This window comes from Brachyistius frenatus, unplaced genomic scaffold (assembly GCF_029030835.1).
Source record: "Brachyistius frenatus isolate BFR_SWC_R1_liver_20210118 unplaced genomic scaffold, ASM2903083v1 Contig_7, whole genome shotgun sequence".
Lineage (NCBI taxonomy): Eukaryota > Metazoa > Chordata > Actinopteri > Embiotocidae > Brachyistius > Brachyistius frenatus.
Window position 1 is genome coordinate 9,255,883 of NW_027210606.1, and position 17,409 is coordinate 9,273,291.

The 17,409-nt window shown below is 38.1% G+C and overlaps 2 protein-coding genes across 2 annotated transcripts in view; one reads left to right on the forward strand and one right to left on the reverse strand.

Moving 5' to 3' along the window:
* Nucleotides 1-1,645: 1,645 nt before the first annotated feature.
* aimp1a (aminoacyl tRNA synthetase complex interacting multifunctional protein 1a) lies at nucleotides 1,646-15,431 on the reverse strand. Its single transcript, XM_069689367.1, has 7 exons — nucleotides 15,350-15,431; nucleotides 11,257-11,387; nucleotides 10,466-10,579; nucleotides 7,747-7,908; nucleotides 5,664-5,872; nucleotides 3,862-4,030; nucleotides 1,646-1,945 (listed from the first exon to the last, which is right to left on the reverse strand). Coding segments are annotated over exons 1-7 (954 nt in total). The 5' UTR covers nucleotides 15,352-15,431; the 3' UTR covers nucleotides 1,646-1,778.
* A 357-nt stretch (nucleotides 15,432-15,788) lies between these two features.
* tbck (TBC1 domain containing kinase) overlaps nucleotides 15,789-17,409 on the forward strand; it is a 45,765-nt gene continuing 44,144 nt past the window's right edge. The window contains exons 1-3 of the mRNA XM_069689369.1: nucleotides 15,789-15,911; nucleotides 16,237-16,441; nucleotides 17,087-17,159. Coding sequence (XP_069545470.1) covers nucleotides 16,249-16,441; nucleotides 17,087-17,159 — 266 coding nt within the window. The 5' untranslated portion in view covers nucleotides 15,789-15,911; nucleotides 16,237-16,248. The remainder of the gene's footprint in view (nucleotides 15,912-16,236; nucleotides 16,442-17,086; nucleotides 17,160-17,409) is intronic.

Consider the following 17,409-nt stretch of genomic DNA (forward strand, 5'->3'; position numbering starts at 1 on the left):
AGACTCAAAAAATCATGGAATGGTTGGTTCTTGTGGTTGCAGAATACCCAAGAAGAACACTGTGGTTTAAGTGAGAATACGCTTCAGCAGAGTTCAGCTGGTAAAGCTGTCTATTTCATCAAAACCTAAATGAAGTTTTTGTCACCGAGGATCTCTAAACAGTTATTTTACTGGAGATGTACAGGGGTTCTAAATATAAAAACATTTCCAAGGCACATGACCGCCAAAGGACAATGTGAGGTTATCAGGCAGGTGTTTGAAGACCAGCTAGGCTACTGTTGCAAAAAAAAACTATAAGTTCTCTACTGTAAATTAAGACAGTGTGAAGCATCTAAAAACAGGTCCAGTTATTAAATTCCGTGTGCATTAGAGATTACCTGGACCTTTAGAACTGCACTTTAAGTCTGTCACCAACAGACTTAACTGTGGACGTTAAGACCTGCAGATCTGCACCAATTGTAGGCCAGGGTTTTATTAAGTTGTAACCAGTAATACTGAATTCACTCAGCTCTGCATTTGATTCTGAACGTTGCAACAGAAAACCCTCCGCTGTTGACATAATTTACATTTGAGTTATCTGTGGTTGTTGGTAGAAATATTAGCTCTGTAGTGCCATTCATTTTATGATGTCAGTTTATTCTAATTTTGAGTTTTTATTTTAACAACTGGCCAGGGACAACATATGAACATTTGCTTTGGGTTGATCTGGCTAATTTACAATTCTTCTTTTATTTGATAAATAAGTTAAACACAGAGATGACTCCAGAGAATAGTTTTCTAGCTAAACAGGGAGCTGAAACTCACTATAAACGCTCCATAAAGTTGAGGGAAGCTGCCGATTCATGTCATAACTCTCCTCAGGTTCACTGTGACATGAGAAACACCTTTCCCGCTGTATCATCGTCACTTCATACATTGTTATAAAAATATAGCCACTTCAAAAAATTAACTCCATTAACTCTTGATAATAACGGGGTTTTTTATTGTTCCTCCTTCACACTAAGCTCACAGCCAAACACATGTATGAAAAATGTGTGTTTGAACATGAATGCAAACCTTTTGGAGTATTTGAGAACAGGACTGCAAGTTCTGTACAACGGTCTGCTTTGACACGACAGATGTTTTTGCAGGGTGGATGGCCTTAATTACTGTTGATGTAACATTAGAGGCTTTGTGCACAGCTCTCCGTTTCCTTTGTGAAGACTGATACTTCCGGAGAGGACACTTTCAAGAGGACAATAAAACAAAGGACATTGTACAGGCATCACTACATCAAGATGGAGATAATGACATTGGAGATTAGAGTGCCAAGCTGGGAACCATGTGAATAGGGTCTGCAAAGAGCTTGAGAACCTGATATGTTTCTGTTGGGCTTTGTAGAGTAACATCCCCATTTCCTCTCCTGCTCATTAAAATGACCAGTACTAGTTCAAGTATAATCCTGTTCAAGTCCAGTTCGGCATGTCCTTTAGTGTTTTAGCCTTAAAATCAAAGCTGAATCAAGTTAACATGCCTCTGGAGAAGAGTCAAACTTTAGGAATTTAATCATAACATTTGTTTTTCATGATTGTGTGTACTTTAGAGGTCCAAAAGAGCTGATGGTCATTGAACAGATTTTGAGGACACACTTGAGAAAAAGTATAAATAATTTTCAAAACCCTTTATTAAACATCTTCAAAGCATTTACTTCCATTCCTCCTGTTTCTCAACAACATCATGGTCATCACAGGAGATGATTGCAAAGTAAACACAGAGCTATTTCAACCAGCTCTGTTATTTTATTTAATTCCACTGTTGCTCATGGTTTGGGCTCTGCACACTCCCTTGCCGGCGACTTCAAAGGCAGCACCCTTGTAGGTTGCAACACACTGGTCATCCGTGCGCAGATCTGGCTGAACCTGCTCCCACACTTTCTTTTTGGGGTTCAGTTCCTTGTCTGGTTCACCTGCAATGGAAAAAGTCTGTTTTCTTCTACTCATCTATCACACATGCTGATGGATCCAGGTCTGATGTTTTATGAAGTTTTTATGACACGTCACTTTCTTGTATAACTTACCCACACACAGTTTTAACATATCCATGCATTCATTCATTGAAGACACATTAATAGATGACCTCATGACTGATACAATCCGTATAATACACTTAAGCCAGTACAAATTGTGAGCAAATAACCATTAGTTGTACTCGTGATTTCTCAGGCTAATCCTAATTGAATTTCTCCCGTATGAATTGTGACTGACTTTCTACCATGTTTTATTAGAACCTCAGCTTTTTGAAACTGCCATTTGCTCTAAGCTGTAATTCAAACCATCTAAACAGAATTTCGCAGGACCGAAATATGCATCCAAGGAAAAAACATTAGGTGAGGTTCTCATTTCATGACGGCTTTGTTTTTGATCTTGCTTGGCATTTGTTAAAATTCATAGCCAGTAGTGGCTGGTTGGCTTCTGTCTGGTGTTGACTTTTTCTGCTCGACAGAACCATCTCATGGTATGGGGACACAAATGTGTTTCATTTCCCAAGGCTGGGATTTCTGCCGGTTTACAACCCAAGAGTGGGCACAATCCGTTTTGATCAGAAGCGTGAAAGAGGTTTTGATGAGCAACTTGCGTACATTGTTAAGTTCAAGCAGAAGTGCTGGGCCCCATTAGTTGGGGGAAATGTGAGCAATTACGACAGAGGACTCACACCAGTAGAGCTGTAATTGAATCTGTAGGAAAGAGCTTTGGTGGGACAGAAGAGGACAACTAGAAAGGAGCAAAAACCTCTTTTATTCCTTATTTTGAATGTACTTTTCAACAGCCTATTTTTTTTTTTTTTTTAGCTTATTGTGGACAAAAAGAAAAGAAAAAAGATGAGCTTAACAGATTGGCATGCCAACAGCAAATCCCATTTTTGCTCTGTCCTCCACGTCTTTTGTTTTCTCATGAACCATGTTTTCAGAGGCTGGTTAGAATACAACTCTTTTTAATGTTGGATCCATAAATTATTTTTAGCTGAAGGGATCCCTCATGAATCAAACTGCCCTTAAGAGTGTTTGGGACATACTGTATGTACTGCACGATGACAGACTCGACTGATGCAGCTGGGCTGTGGGTGCTTGGACCACAGATCCACCTTCATTATATCCTCTTCTTTACTGGTTTTAAAAGGGAACTTCCACTGTGGTTTTTGTTCTCAGGAGAAGAGGATTAGTCTTGTTATTCCCATATCCTTCTACTTTGCACATTTTCACAACCACACTGGGATCCTCATGGTGTTGGTGATTTGTTTTTTGTTTTTTTCAGGCCACACATTATTCGAGATTATGTTTGAAATACTTCACAGGAAAGGAACTCCTGTATGGTCCAGTTAATGTGTTAATTGATAGGGAATTGCAAGTTCAATTATAACAGTTGAACTTAATGGGACAATTAGGACACTTATCTTTCCAACTGACTACAAAAAAGTGTTGTTTACATTCTTAGCAATGAATGTTGATTAGCCCGACAAATCAGCAGTCACAGGCCATTTAGCCACCACCAAACAGAACGGAGCAGCCCTCTGATGAGAAAGTTCAGGGGGTCTGAAAGCACATAATGATTGGTGACTTCAGAGAAATGGATGTTCAAACTGCTGTGTTGATTCTGGCAGTAAGAAGGTTCTAGGACACCCTTCATTTCCTAAAGATAGAGGCAGTTTGAGGATACTATAGTGGGGAATTTTCTCAGAATCAAGTGAGTGACAATCACAGTCACTCAAGGGTGAAGAAAAACATTTCTAATGCCTGTTGTGTTGGTGTGCTGGAATATATATTCCTAAACCCAATGATCAACACATTTTTGACAAATGAACTATAGTGATGAGGGTAAAGGGTACCTGGGAAGCCCTGGAAAGTTACTCTGTCTCCTGGCACTGCTCCACTTGGAGGATCAAGGATTTCCACCTTGTCTGGTGAGCTGGCACACATGACCATAGCCTGGGAGACCACTCCTCTCATCTTGGCTGGCTTCAGGTTACACATCAAGATTGCCATGCGGTTCTGCATCTGCATGGGAGAAACAGGATTAAGTGCATTTCTGCAGCCCATATGTCCTTAACAACAGAGAAGAAAAACAAATTACATCCAATTTACTTAAATTAAAAAACACAAACACCTTTGACTCGTGGTCTGTTTGGTGAGAGGACTGAGAATTTCATAATCCAACAGAAACAATAATTAATGCCAGCTCCGATCAATTATGTTTCAATGACTGTGTCTTTGATTTATTTGCCTCATTTCATAAACCAAAGGCAGCAAACAGGAAAACATTAGACTCTGGAACCCAGAGACCTCTGTGGCTTACCAAAACTTAAAAAAGAAACAGAGGCAGTTTCTGCAAAAACTGAGAAGAAATAAATCAGCATTTAATAAGATGATGAATATCAGATCTTAGAAAATAATCATTCCTTTCGATTTAAATTTAACAACACACATGATGCTTTGACAGGGTTTTCTTGGTGGTTTTCATTTTTCATCTGTGGGCAGTATTGCCAAGCCAGGGGGGATCATGAAGGTTTTATGGTAGTATTTACAAAACTCTGTTCAATTTGACCAATATTTATTTGTACTGGGACAGTTATTGTATCAGCCTGTGTAGGAGTGGTATTTCTAAATGGTGCTTTTTATTTACCCACACTCATACAGTATGTATAGTCACAAAACCAATCATGCATGTCCTCAGATATTTCACCCTCTTTCTAACTGCAGTCAGGGAGCACTTAATAAGCCTGCACTGCTTAATGTCATTGCTGCAACACAGTCAATCATTATAAGTAGCTAATGTCTAATATTTGCCTGTGTGCATGGAAAAACTGCTGTCACTTCCAAGTATAAAGTATATAAATGTAATAACTTTCATGAAAAAGCTAGACAGTGTTTGTTACACATGATTTTGGCAGGCATACTGTATTTTTCCATTTTAATGACATACAGTGTCTACAAAGAGCATAATGTAAGTGTAACGCACAAAGGCTTCCTGGTCTTGATTAGACTCAAATACTGATGACCATAAAAGTAAATAATGCTTTTCATTTAAAATGAAATACAGCTTTCAAATTAGTCCGTTTTAGGAGCAAATCATAAATCTGTGAAAATAAACACGAGCACTGATATTCTGTGAAAGGTACGGAATCCCCACCATTAAATATTGAGTTACAAAGAAAAGGTATCACAAAAGAACTTATCTAAGAAAACATTGTGAATGGACTAATACATTCTTATAATAACCCTAGTGAAACATGGACATACTCAAGATGGACATACTCAAGAATACACACAGAATACACTTCTCTTGTGTCTGAAAACAACTCTCAAATACAACCTGTGTGGGGAATTATGAAGCTAAAATGCAAAACAAACTTTCATCGAATGCTACATCGGCTACAGTCAAATATTAAACACTGTAATGAGACCGCTTGCAGGCAAGTGTTTTAATCACCTATAAACTGGCTTGATAAGATGATCCGGGACCTTCGTGCTCAATCAATACCATTTTAAGAGTACAAGGGTATTGGTTTTGAACAGCGAAGTGACTTTTTTTTAAATTCTTTTCAACCTAATAAACACAAACTGAATCAGTAGATGAGTATGGATCTCTACATTCATTGTGGGGGATTCTTGTGACGTGCTCATACTGTACCTGGTCCAGAGGTATGTGCTTGACCAGTCCGCTGACCACTGTCCTGGGAGAGGTCTCTCCCACATCGACCTGCTCCACATAGAGACTGTCTGCATCTGGGTGTTTGTCGGCTGTGATAATACGTCCGATACGCAGGTCCAGACGAGACACGTCCACCTTGGCCTCCTCTTGGCTGAGGGCTGCCTGCTTCTTCTCTGCTTTTTCCCCTCCTGGCATCAAAACATTGGGAAATAATGTTACACAAATAGTGTGCATAAACACACTTTGCCCTGAAATTCCATGTTTAATTTAGTCAAAGAGAGGGAAAGTTTCATTTTCAAGCAAAGAAAGTCAGACAGTAGCTGTTCATCATGTGCTAAGGAAAATGTTCGTTGAAGAGCCGCATCTGTGACCGTTTTCATGTTATTATAAGATATGTGCGTGATATTACAGGAAATGTTTGTTTAAAAGCACAGAGAATATTTCAGCCAACTGGTATCTATCCAAGGAATATTACACAAAACAAATCATAGTTGAGACAATAGTGGGCATCCATCTGGAATCCGATTTAATTTCCTCCCATAAATGAAAACAAAGCCCCCCAGTGACTGGCCTCAGGGTGGCGTGTGTTTCATGTGATCCATAAGTGAATGGATAATTTAGAAAAAGATAAAAATAAAGATCCCTAACTATGCAGCAGTCACAGCCCCATTTTACTGCTTAAGGTAGGATACAAGAACATGTTGAAGATACATTTCATAGAGAATCCTTCCACACCACCAGGAGACTATTAAATGCACTTAAGGTTACCAGCTCCAGCACTCCAGCAGTGCTGGTGCTGTTGGCTGCTGAGAAAACATTTGACACGGTGTAGTGGAAATATCTTTTAGTTATAATTGAAACATTTGGCCTCGGTCCGATTTCATCTCATGGGTAAAGTTATTATACTCATCCCCAGTGGCATCAGTGCAAACGGACAATATAATCTCATCTACCTTTTAGCTTCTCTGCCAGCTCGATTTTTACCCATCAAACCACAGAAGGCGCAGGACCTGGGGCTCAGCATATATGATGACCAAAAAGGCAACATCCCAGACTAAGTTCATTATCTTCTGTTTGTGCCCGACAAGGGCTGATTCAATGTACAGGGAAAATCATTATACTAACCACATATTGTCTAAAATATACCCCAATGTGAGTGATGCCTGGAATAGATATGGTCACTCCCTTGCAAACCTTGAACATATGTTTTGGTCTGGAATTTCTGACACATTATAAAAGGCTTAAAATGCAGTGATGGATCTAATTCCCTTTTCTGTCATTTTTGGTATTCCACCTAACAAGGAGCTCCTGGATGAGCCAGAAAATGCTGATGACACCAAATCATGGGTGCATTTAAAACCCGCAGTTCCTAGGAGCCTTGCAAATCTTAAAATTGAACCTTTCTGACACAACTTGAACCTTCCTTAAATTTAATGCTGTTGAGTCTGAGGTCATTTTGTCTGATTCTCCAAATTCTGTCAGTCGTTTTGGTGCCAATCAAGAGCCGTCTGTCAAACAACAGAAAGCAGACTGTCATCCAAGCATCAACAATTACCACTTTATTTTCTGGCAAAGTCAAAAATGTTGCCCCGTTATGTTCTTTTCTGCTCAAGGTATTTTTTTTTTTTAATTTGTACCACTTTTTGGAGTTGTAGATGCTTTTATGTACTCTCACCTTGATGATTGCGATGCACTATATGACTTTACTTCCACTTTTACCTTCCTTTTAAAAATGGAAAAACATGTTTGTAGAAGGTGAAATTATTTTTGAAGAACCGTATGTTCTATCCAGCCCGCTACTGACAGAGAAAAACTGGATTTTTAAATAAGAATCATTATGCTAATTAAAGATCAAATAAATCCCTCAGTGGGGAGAGATGGGTGGTCACTTTATAGCTTTAATATGGTTCTAATAACAAACTGAAAAGGAATAAATGACACAAATGTCACTATGTGAAATATCTAGACAGGCTTGATTTCAACTTTGACTATGGATGTGAAAACTCCAGTCGATTAAAAACAAAATCCTAGATTGAGTCGCACTTTTTTCTTTAGCGATTACCTTTTTTCTCAGGCTTCTTCTTTTTCCCCTCGTCTTTGGGAGTGGGGCTCTGGACAGCAGGAGCAGAGGAAGCAGTGGGTGCTGGACCGGAGGGTTTGGGAGGGGCGGGCTTCGAATTGCACTCAACACTGGTGTCACCTGATGGCATGGCAACCTCTCGCACTGCAGGAGGAACACAGGAAAAACATTCGTCGAAAGAAACGGTTGTATAAGGAATCATACGTAGTATCTGATGTTTTCTCTGTCTGACATTATCTGCACACATTCCTGTTATCCTAAATTGTGTGCGCCTGAAAAGACTGTACCGCTGCAAAATAGAGAAAATGCAATTTTCAAATACATAAGCAACACTACAGTTGTACCTTTTCACACACAGAGCCGGTTGCATCAACATAATACAACGAAATGATACATGGGGAGCTGTATTTACACACCCAGTGGGAGGATGGCTCCCCTGCTGCAAACAGTTTGGATGGGAAAATGACACAATGTCCCAGTTGATGGAAACAAGGAAATGGACCCATAAAGTAGGGAACAATGTCCGACAATAACTCCCCAGAAAGCAATAACACCTCATTTAAGGCGCCTGATGTTTGAATTCCTATGAAATCTAGTGTCTGTGTCTGACAAACATCGGTCTGCAAGCACACCACCGTCACCATAATGCTTTTAATTACCATAATTCTATGTTAGGACGTAAGAGCAGGACCTGTCCCGTTTACCTTGGAATTACAGGCAATAACCTCTTAAACTCCTGTTCCCCCAAACTGTCCACTAAGTTTAACCTGAAGGTTTTTTACAATTAAAACTAACCTTTTCTATTCTTTATGACAATATTACGTATAATACAAACAATGTGTTAAATATTTAACCCCAAGACAAAATGGCTGCATGATTACACGAAATGGAACCGTTTTAGATGTCTTGGGCAGATTTCCCAAAACTAAGCCTGACAAGTTTTGAATACCTGAAAACATTGTGATACTGACGACAAATGTAAATTAAAGCTGCACTAATCAATGTGGCTCATAGTGACAAACCAACAGTAAACTATTACCTAACTCTGTAGGTCCCCAGCTCTGCAGAGATTTTAGTTTAAGCAATTGTTTGGCTTCTCATTTTGGATTTCTGGCCCACATCATTTTCTGCACTATGCAAATGTTCAGTGAAACAACTCTTAATATTTAGACAATGGTACATGCCCAAACTAGACAAAGTAAGCAAGTAGCTGCTGATTTATAGAGGGGCATTTAGCAGCTGAGGAGACAGATATTTTATTGGGAGTTAGTATAAATCAAGTAGCAACCAACAGTGACGTCACCTACTCGTTTGTGACCGGCAGTTATGGGGGCCTCGAGTTTTGGCCAACGCCATCTTGCTAGTCCGGAGTGGTATGGAGCAAAAGCGACCATATTTGGACGAGCTGGGGAGAGCGAGTGGTGAATCGGACTCAATCTGACTGCACCACAGGCCCGTTAATCAAACAGACATGCCCCCAAAAACACTGCTTTTAGAGGCTTGCTTTCTAATTAATTACAGGATTTTTTTCAGATGGACTGTCAAAAAACTAATAAGCAACTTGAAAATGTTTTTATTGACTTCATATTTTATGTGACAAGTCGAATGGGAGTTTGCAGAGCCAGAGGCTTTTTGGAGCCAAACTCTGGTGGCACTCAGTGGTATTGCAGCTTAAGGCACTTCCGCACCTGCCTCGTTTTTCAGACTCGGGAGCTACGTCCACATTTATATACAATCTTTGGTATAAATTCAAACAGAGCAAAAAGTAGAGTCAATTTTGAACCTCCATCCATTAGACAACAAAAAACACCACAATAAATTAATTCTAATGTTCTAATTTTAAAGTAAATATTTGCTCACAAGTTTACCACATAAACTTTGGAAAAAAAACAATACATCAACCCAAGTGGACAAAAATATCAGTTAAGGCAGCTCTAACAACTGTTGGTTGGAACTACACAACATAATGTGATGGAACCACGGATGGGTCTGAAAGGTGTGATCTAAAACTTTAAAATGGTGTTACAGAAAAGTTGATAATCCATTTTTAACAATCAACCAATTGTCACTGTTTTTATTTTTCTTGGCTGCAGAAATATTGCAATTTTCAAGGCATTATTATAGACACATTGAATAGTACGGTTTTCTAATCTCAAAAACAAATTGGCAAAAGCCGATTGAAGTTCTTTTCAAAAAGGTCCATATCTTTCCTTGATTTGATTAAGCTAATTCAAACCACCTTAAAGCCATTGAAAAGAAACCTCAAAAATAAACATCACAATCATATACAACATGTGGAAAAAAACATTGTCTTGAGTGTATTGGAACACATTCCTTCAATGTTACAAAGCATGTTGAGTTTTTTGAGAAATCTCTTTTTTCTTCCAGCCCCCTTTCAATTCCTGCATCTTCTCTCTGGAAAACATTAAATAATCTGAGCTATTTGCCCTTGAATGTCAACGTATGTCAGAGGCAGTATAGCCGACACATGTTGTCCCCATCACCCGAATGGGAATTCTTAAAGCAATATTGCCGCTTATAATAAAGACAAAAAAAGAGCTGTTGATAGTGGGTTGAGGCGAAATGCCCAAGATGTCATCACTGATGGGACAAAAAGGACTACAACATCAAAGTATTTTTAAAGACAAACAAACAGTTGATCTGTGATGGAAGTCGTGCTGGGAAAAAAAACTTAACATACCTCCCCTCCTCTTTTCTTTCTCCAGCAGCTGTTTTTTCAGTTCCTCAATGTCATTCTTTAATTTGGCATTTTCCACCATCAGTTTCTTCTCTTCTCTAACACTGGCCTGGACAACTGCAAAGGCAAACCGGACAGCATAGAATTGAATTTTAACTTCCCACAGGACATTTTAGGAACTGCTTCTTAACTCTTACAAATAAACAACAGCACTAAAATATTAGACTATAGATTATTCTCGAGTAAAAAAGGATTTTCTACCTTTCCAATCAACACATTTGATTAACTCTACCCAGGGGTCTTGTAATTACGCAATTTTTTCCAAACATTATCACATTTTTACAATAATAATAAAGACATTTGTACAGTATTCATTATATATTCCAATTTAAAGGGAACACAGCATTAAGACTTTTTGCATTTTTGCACTTATTTTCATTCTCAATCAATCTGTTGTTATATTCTCGATCAATCGATTTTGTCTATAAAACATCAGAAAATGGCAAAAAATATCAACCTGTGCTTTTCAAAGCCCAATGTGCAATGCAGCAATGTGCAAATGTTTTGATTTGTTCCGACCAACAGTCCACAGCACGTAGATATTCAGTTTATTATCATGGAGGACTAAAGGAAACAAAAAATATTCTAAATTAAGATAATGTTGCCACCAGAGAATCTTAACGTTAACATATCGACTTATCGTTGTAGCCCAACTAAAAACCTAAATACATTTTAATGGGGGGGGGCAAACAGTCTATGTTGAGCATTTTTGTGAGTGTGTATGTGTGTCTTACTGGCTTTCTCCTTTAGTAGCTGTATTTGCTGTTTGAGGTACTCGATGATCTGGTCAGCCTCCGCTGCTCGCTGCTCCAGCCTCAACAAAGGATTATGACTTGACATCTTGACTAAAGAGCGAGCTAAAAACCTACAGCAACAAAAAAACAGACACACTACAATCTCAAGAACACAAAATGCAATCAGAAAAGCTTGTGGTAGACATAATGGAGCAACAATGTAGCAAAAATATTGTCTTTAAACATCAAATAAAATGTATGTAAAGTCTGCAGCAAGTGTTTAAATGGTTTGTACAGTGAAGTCACCCCATTCCTCATTTTAAATAAACTTGGGTGACACTACTTTGTGAAAATAGATGGTGTCCTAAAGTACCGTGCTGGACATCAACAAGGATATCTTTGAGTTACAAGGTTTGCATTCCAGTACAACTCAACCACAAACTACAGCCTCCAAAATGACCACAGAGTTTAGTGAACTGTTCTCAGATAGTCTCAACATAAATTGAACATTGTAATTTCCACAACGTGGAATGTGTTCCAGGTCTGCTCTGTAGGACTATAGGTCATTACATTGTCCTGTTTCACTGCAACAGTATCATAAATTCATGCTGTGGTAGTGTTAGAATGTATCCATCATTAAATACTGTATGAATCACAGTGAATGCCTGACTGAAATACGTCTAACAGAGCAAACCTGTTCATATGTTTTCCATAATGTGCAGCCTCAGTAGGTATGAAGCATGTGGGATCTTCATGACTGCTATACCTTGGCTCGTTGCCTGAGGTGACAAAATTTGACATCTGTTCACAGGTCACGCTAAGAGAGACAAACACCAGTTGTTTTTTTTAGACAAATGGGAAAATATATCAACAAATCTGAAAGGATTCTGCAACATTTCAGTTGCACATCAGATTCATCAAACCAAACACTTGGTTGAATATTCATCTGTCTTTTACAGTAGTAAGTGATTAAATCATCACTTAGATTGTTTATCCTTAGATGGACACCAGTTTGACTTTGGGGTGATGCTCCTTTCTAATGTTACACTCTGGAAATTACTTTTTGAAAAAGGAGGAAAAGAAGGATTTTTGCAAGGCTGAGGCATGGAGAAGAAAACTTCTTACACATATTACAGGGAGGCACTGGAAAACAACAGCTGGCCTGAGATGAAAACAAAATGTTGGGGGATGAGGAAATTAGAAACACAAAAGAGCTGGAGTTGATAAAATCAAGGATCAAAGCATAGTTTTTTTTGAGAAACTGAATTGATTTAAACAGGCCCAGTGGTGGAGTAATAACAAGAGCCATAAAAAGGCTGATCTCATATGGATAACCTCTGAAAATGGATCGCGAGGTTGAGGTACGAGTTTGGGATTTTAGATGGAAATAGCCAAATGTGTTAATAATGCAAAGTGACGTGGGCTGTCACCAGCCTTAAGCCTGCCCAATTTACCTGTCTTCACTATATGAAAATGGACTCATGTTGTGGTTTGCAGCTGAGGTTAACTGTTACTGGTTATCTTATGGCCTCGAGCTACTTGAACTCTAAGTCTTAGTAAAAAATAGACACTTTATGTCTACATCCATTCTCAAATTAAAACATCAAAGATAATACTTAATTCTTAGACACAGGCTACACAGGTGGTTTGAATAAAATATGTAAATCTGTCATATTTAACCACTAGCTTTCTCTGGTGCGTTGCTGCTGTGTGAGAAGATCCACTGGGACACAAGTGTTTCCCTTTTTTCATGGTTCATTCCCACGTTAGAAAAATACCGTAGGGGGATACTTCCCAACCTGTCTGTCCACCAGACCATTATGAATGAAATGAGAATGCAGGGTGCCAGCACCACCTGAAGGCATTAGAAGGCCTTACACATTTTGATCAAAAAGAAAGCGTGATGTATCTTGCCTTCAGCACCAGATGTAGCCACTGGTTTTCAAGACACATGCGATCGTATTCCTCTGCCTTTAGTGGCATAAAACAGAGACACTCTTCTAAACTTGTACTTGTCAACACAAAAGGTTCAGTTATAATTTAACTGTAAAAAAGGTACAGGCAACTGTGTATAAGCTATACTCTCACAGGCTGTTTTATAAATGTCTTAAAATATAACACATTGCCAAGAATACAGACGGCCTGAGAGTATGGCAAAACAGAAATACTGAGGCTCTCCCACATGATGTATGCTGCTTTCATCAGTTTTCATTAATAGTTCGTATATCAATTGTTTTTGAAATCATTGATTAAATTATAATCAGTAAAAATGTTTACTGTTTGTTGCAAAATTATATTTTCAAAATACAGTATTTTTACATAACATCAAATTATTAATACAATACGATTAATAGGATCGGTTGATTAATTATTTGATTATTGACAGACAATCTATTGATTAGAATTTCGATACTTGTCATTGATTATATTAATAATGTGTTCTACCATGGACAAAAAAAAAAGCTGGTTACAGGAGTTATTGGGTATTTGCTTTTGACCGGATCCATAAATAAAAACCTCTGGTATATCACAACCTGTTTAATTCCTTCCTTTGTTCAATCAAGCACCTTCGTATTCCTTCAAACTATTTGTCTTTAACAACATTCTGGAGTCAAATTGTCATAAAAGCATAACATAACAGCAATCGGTTGTTTTTAATCTTTAAATGACACGATGCTGGATGAAAATTAAAGAAGGCAATTTCTAGTTTGACTGCTTGACGGCTGTCCTGTCTCGGTGAAACCAAAAACAAATAATGGTACTAAATGTCTGCTTGACTTATTGTCACAGTAACCTGATGGTGCTGCAGCTGGTGATGGGTTTAGTTCAGAATAGCATTTTCTAAATACATTGATTAATTGTGTTATGAATCACATCATTTAAAAGCAAAACAAGAGCATGGAAATGACAAAGTAATGTAAGCACGTGTGTGCTCCGACAGGCCAAAATACATCCAGCAGTCCCAAGAAAAGTTAGGACTGATGAGGGAATCTTTAGCTGGCTATCTGCACATATGAGCGGGAGAACATATTATAATGACATGTTTTTGTATTGGACAGAATGGGTCACATTTAGATTTTTTTTTTTTTTAAAGGACTAGTTTTGTGTGAGTTGTAATGCTTACGAAAACTTATTTTCCGACTTACTGATGCTCCTGTTCCACTGATTGCGTGTGTGAAATGTTTTTTTTGGGCCAGTGTGCATTACGCAATTTCGTCACTTTGCCAAAATATTAAAAATTAGAGTCGGCTGTGCACGAGCCAAGACAATATTGACATAAAATACTTTAGCTTATACCTAGAAATATATATAATTCATATACAACTTAATTGGACTTTCAGAAAAAAATAGAGAAACACATTTTGTTTGAGGTTTTGTTATTCTTAATTACAAGGTTACAAGGAATACAATTTCAATAAATTGCTTAATCTGCCGTTTATAAATGTCTAGATGTTTTTTTTTTTTTTTTTAAGGGATCTGTTCATTTGAATGATAAATATTATTAATCCTTTGCTTTTCTAATGTGAACATTTGCTTGATTTGTTCTATTTATACAAGATCCTATGTAATGCTTTGGGTTTTTGGCTTCAGTATACAGAAAACCTACACTATAATAAATACCCATTTTCTTTTTATCTGTTACACAACATTCCCGGACAGCTAAACATTGTTTCAGACTTCAATTAGACAATAAGACAAAGATCAAATCATGAAATCGTTTGAAAATCACAGTAATCAAACAACGTGTTGAGGTAATGCTAAATCACGTCATTACAATGAACTGTGCATCGTGAGCAGTCAATATTGTGCACTCAACATGAGTTGAGTTAAAGCAGGCAAGTTAAAGCAGTAAAGCGATCAGCCGGTTCAGCTCGAGCTTCATGAACTAACGTTGCGTATGAAGAAGGAAAATCAAGTGGACTTGAAGCTACCTCTCGTGTAGCTCACACCGTGGGCAGGTTAGAGACGTCACTGAAAGCTTCCGAATCAAATACAGCGATAGAAAGGTAAAGCAATACGATTATTACATATTCATTATTAGGTTATATATTAATAGAGCTTCTGTTTTTTTTTTTTTTTTTTTTTAACTTACATGGACTCTGACCACCCGCGACCCCAACACGTTTCAGGGAGGGCTGGGGGGGCTTGACAGCTGCTACGGAAGCCTCTCTGGATCAGCCAGCCGCAGAGGCTCGTCAGGACCCGGACCAGGACCCAGAAGATAGATCTTTACAGTATACGGAAACGATGAAAACAGGCTTTCCTGCGCTAGCACATGTTTTATAGATCGATGATATTTTAGGCGTCAACAGCAATTGCCTGTTTGTAATTAACAGCATAATAAACTAACACATTCAAAATAAAATAAAAAATAAAAAGTATATATTCAATGACAACTTCGCTGAGGATGTGTTTTTTGATGGATTTAAGTTCCACAATCATTATTTTGGTCTGAGAAAGTTGTCATCCATACACTTGTTTGTCGCGCGAAATATACGTCGTGGATCACGTGCACTCAGCTGTTCCCGTCACGTCGCAGAGGCAGGAAAAGGATTCATTTCAAACATATTTGGACAATAATAGTCGTTTCAGTTTCACTCTACCGACATGAGCATTCAGCCTTCCCATTAAGCGTGAGAAGACACATTTTTGAGGTAATGCACTCTTCATCATTCTCCTAGCAGGCCGAGAAGGCAGTTGTTTGTTTAACTGAGCTCCATGCACACTGTGGATTTGACCTGCAGCATCATTACACGCTCACTCTGGGTCTTTTGTATCTTAACATACTGTGATCACAAGTACATGGTGTTGTAATAAAATGTCAGTGTTAACCTATGTTAACCTATTTGCTCTGATGATGATCTTTGCCTGATTTTTGTTTTGTTTTGTTATGTTTTCAAACCGTGTTAACAATGAATACCATGAATGAGAAATTGGCTGTAGATCAAATTCATTTTATTTCCACGGTCTGTGTTTCAGGCCAGTGGCACCATGAGGCCTCTCAAAGACGCCCAGCTGGGGGCCTTCACCTTCTTTGCCTCTGCTCTCCCACATGATGTCTGTGGTAGCAACGGACTTCCTCTTACACCCAACTCCATTAAAATCCTGGGACGTTTCCAGATCCTCAAGACCATCACTCACCCCAGACTCTGCCAGTATGTGGACATTTCCAGAGGGAAACATGGTATGACTTTCTGCCTGGCCCCATGTCAGGGCCACAATTCTGTTGTACTCACGTTTGATACAATTGTATGTTTTCATTTTTATTTTATATTGTGTCCTTGATGAACTTTATCCAGATCAGCTTTGTAATTACAAGCGGTAAATGAATGTTATTTTACAAAACACCAAAAACTATGGCCTGTAAAGTAACAATTTGAGTTACTGAGGCTGTGTCCACCCCTAAAGTTCATGAACATTCAGAAAGTACTCTCCCAGTAGAGGAGATTTTTTTTTTAAAGTGTAGTCCCTGGTTGTGTTGGTCCTCGGCTTTTTAGTTTGTTGGAAAAATTATATTACAATTATAGTCTAATATTACAATTAATTAATTAATTAATTAATTATCGTCTAATACACTCCTCTATGACAGAGTCAAAAATCAAGACTATTGTTTTGGACTGCAATACTGTGTACCATACTAATGTGATTAAAAAATGAATATGTTCTTTTCATTTTAACAATTTTTTTTACAAATGACTATGCTTCACAACATTTTATTGATCTTGTTAGACTTAGATCAGAAACAGATGTATTGTTAATACATGCTTACTCATAACAAATTATTATTGATTTTAATAACTCAGTTGTTTGGTTTTGTCTTGCTGTGTAGAACGGCTGATTGTTGTTGCTGAACACTACGAGAGCGGTTTAAGTGATTTCCAGAAACAAGGAAAAACAGCCAGGTAATAATGATCATTAATGTCCTCATTTATTGTTCAGCAGTAATCACAGTGTACTGTCTATCAGAGAACCATTGTTTTTTTTTCCTCCTTTCATTTTTACTGGTAAGCACTTACATATCCCAACCTTGTACTGCTAATAAGAATACTGTGTTTGATGGCAGGGTAAATATTATGCATTAACCTTGCTATCTACTGGCTGAGGATAAGAGAAGTGGAGGTTCTAATACTTGGGTTTTGGAAGTGTGGATAA